Source organism: Sinocyclocheilus grahami, unplaced genomic scaffold (genome assembly GCF_001515645.1).
Source record: "Sinocyclocheilus grahami isolate Dianchi unplaced genomic scaffold, SAMN03320097.WGS_v1.1 scaffold413.1, whole genome shotgun sequence".
NCBI classification, from domain to species: Eukaryota; Metazoa; Chordata; class Actinopteri; order Cypriniformes; family Cyprinidae; genus Sinocyclocheilus; species Sinocyclocheilus grahami.
The window spans coordinates 1316135-1319224 of NW_015505592.1; the positions used below are offsets into that span (position 1 = coordinate 1316135).

The 3090-nt window shown below is 35.5% G+C and overlaps 1 protein-coding gene across 1 annotated transcript in view; it reads left to right on the forward strand.

The window, feature by feature from the left end:
* Positions 1 to 3090, forward strand: part of LOC107551052 (type I inositol 3,4-bisphosphate 4-phosphatase) — a 33370-nt gene that overhangs the window by 24772 nt on the left and 5508 nt on the right. Inside the window, exons 9-12 of the mRNA XM_016232542.1 lie at positions 137 to 154; positions 510 to 696; positions 1951 to 2169; positions 2252 to 2581. Of these exons, the coding sequence (XP_016088028.1) occupies positions 137 to 154; positions 510 to 696; positions 1951 to 2169; positions 2252 to 2581 (754 nt within the window). The remainder of the gene's footprint in view (positions 1 to 136; positions 155 to 509; positions 697 to 1950; positions 2170 to 2251; positions 2582 to 3090) is intronic.

The window sequence follows — 3090 nt, forward strand, 5'->3', positions numbered from 1 at the left end:
AAAAAAAAATGTATTATGTTGCAGAAATAATGTTCCATAGGGCTGAACTTTTTTATATATTAAAATATTATTTCACATTTATCTCATGACTGCGAACTGTAATCAGTTGATTTTATGTTGTTTGCTTTCCGATCAGTTCATATGAGGGTGAAGGGTGAGTTTCAGGGTTGTTTTCCAGTCATTTTCATATGTGGTGGTGTTTCATCTTGTTTATGATCGGTCAGCGTCGAGTCCTTTGCTTCACTTCCATTAAATGTGAAGGATCTTTCTTGTTTGCACCAACATTTGTGTTTTCGAAGATGATGTATTTGCACAAAACTGCTCTCCCACTCCATCCAATTATGTGCACTTGGCATTTGTGTACGTTTTCTGTGTGTGCTTGTATATCACGCCATCTCATTTGCAGAATAGTCCACTTGATCACAGCTTGTGCAGCTGAACAAGTGATAACAAATGGGGAATTGGAGAATGTGCTGTTGTTTTGTTTTTAATTATCTGTCTCGTTTCAGTGCCGGGGAACCTGCTCCACTTTCTATGCGGTACCAGCCACAGGATGTGTTGAAAGCTAAAGAAATCATTTCCCATATCAACACTCTCAAGACGCAGGTCAGCTACTACACTGAGCGGCTGTCCCGCGCTGCCAAAGAACGCTCAACCAATGCACTAGAAAGGACCCTTGCTATCCTCACAGACAAGGTGAGAGGATTTGTATGAACCATTTACAGTCTGTTCACTAACCATCTAATGCATATTTCACACTAAACTGCCAAGAGCTGGCTGAAATCCACAGTCCATTCTAATTGGCAAACAGTACAACTCTTTTAAAGATATTCTGAGTTTTGCTTGAGGCACTTAAACTAGCAATTAGACTAGTTATTAGCAAGCAGAGCTATATATTTGCCATTGTTTATGTCTGAAATAACTTGAATTTATTACTATTGGAAATATAGAAATTCTGAGCACAAATTCTAAACCCATTCTGCACTACTATTCTGGGTTTTCTGTATGACCATTCACAGAGACTACAACACATTAACATTTTTATGTACAATTTAATTTAAAAAATACAATTAAAAATTTTTCATAAAATAATTTAATTGTATTATTATAAATGTAATTATATATTATTACAATTCTGTTTTTTTTTTTTTTTTTTAGTTTTATAACTATATCTGTTTAATTTTATTTTAATATAGTATTATAATTCTATACATTATTATAATTTCTATTTAATGTTGTAGTTTTATAAAAAAAATATATTATTATAACTCTATTATTTAATTTTGTATTACCTTAAATTCTATATATTATTATAACTCTATTATTGTGGTATGATATATTTCAGATTAACCATCCCCTAAATGGCACATAAAACAAAACCAACTTTTTTGGATTACTTTTATATGATAATCAGATGGTCTTTTCCTGTCCGAGTGGGTGTCCTTCTTAAGTCATTAACAAACATTTTATAATGCTTAACAGATCAGTAGTTATTGTGCATTTGAATATTAATATTTATGAACCACCACTAATCAAAGTTTCATCAAAATTCGAATGAACTGAATGTTTATCAATATTTTTTATCTTTTTTTTTTTTTAAACATCAGGTAATATAATACGTTTTTTATATATTATGGACCCTTTTCCATTTCCACAGTTGTTAACATCATAAACCTAGGGGTGTTTTTTATATTTATTTATATTTATTTCTTTTAATGTAATGCACATTTATAACACTATAGTTAGCTTTGGAAAGTCATAGAAATGCTATTTTTGGAGCGAATGACAAGGCAAAATATATATTTGTTGTAGTTTCCATTTACCATTTACTATTTACAGTTGCTTCTGAAAACCCCAGGAATGTGAAAAGGGTTCATTAATGACAGCTATTACAAGGTGATTCTCATGCTCAACATATCTGAGTAAGTGCAATCTCTGTGTCTCTCTCAGACGCGGCAGCTGGTGACAGTGTGTGACAGTAAGCTGCTAACTACAGCTATCCAGGCACTGAGTGCTGCACGCCCAGAGTTCATTGCCTCCAGAGGCTCTCCGTCCACCAATGACACTGAGCGTGTGGTCCTGAGGAACGACCAGGGCTCTCCACAGGCCAAATGGAGCGGGAAAGGGAACAGAGCATCCATGAACCTAAACTGGCAGGAGGAGGAGTGGGTAAGATTCAGAGACTGCCATTATTTTCTCATGATTTAGAAATACTGCAGAATCTGAAATATTTCCTCTGTTTCTGCTTCAGGAAAAGATCTGGCTCAATGTGGATAAGAGTCTGGAGTGTGTGATCCGCTGTGTGGACAGGCTGCTGTCGAGAGAGCGCTCGCAGAGCGACTGCAGTGAAGACGTCTTCCTGTCTGACCAGCAGGCCGACACCAGCAAGAGAGGTAGCCAGGGCAATGCATTCTGGATCAACCCTGGTGATGGTTTCTCCACTCCCCTGACCTCATCACACCCTCTTTCAGCTCAGTCCTCTTCACCATTGTTACCAGCATCCTCATCATCCTTACTGAACCCTGCATGTCCATCCAGTCCTAACACACTCTCCTGTAGGTTCCACCCTGTGTTAAGTTCTGTTTTGATTCCTTTTAAAACTGCTCAAATAGCACAGATGCTTTCAGTTTTACATCCTCTTTTAGTGGCACAAGTGATGATTCTGCACTCCATTGAAAATCAGATATGGCACATTCCTATTTGATATCTCTGATTTCAACCATCAAGGAGACCTTTGTGAAAAAGAAGTACTCTTTAGCATACTTTTGAAAAGAGTACTTATTATGGAAAAAATATACTTAAGTGTGAACTTAATGTTACGTTTTTGGACACTTAATTGAATGTTTACTGCAATTGAATGAAAATATAGTGTAAGTTTTTATTTAAAAAGTAGTCTGTTATTTCATTAAAATAGTATGATCTGCTAGTATGAGTTTTTAAAAAGGTAACACTTTATTTTAAGGACCAGTTCTCACTATTAACTTGTTTCTTAATAGCATGCACAATTACTTGCATATTGGCTGTTTAGTAGTACTTATAACGCACATATTAATGCTTTATTCTGCGTGACCATATTCTACATTCCTTAAC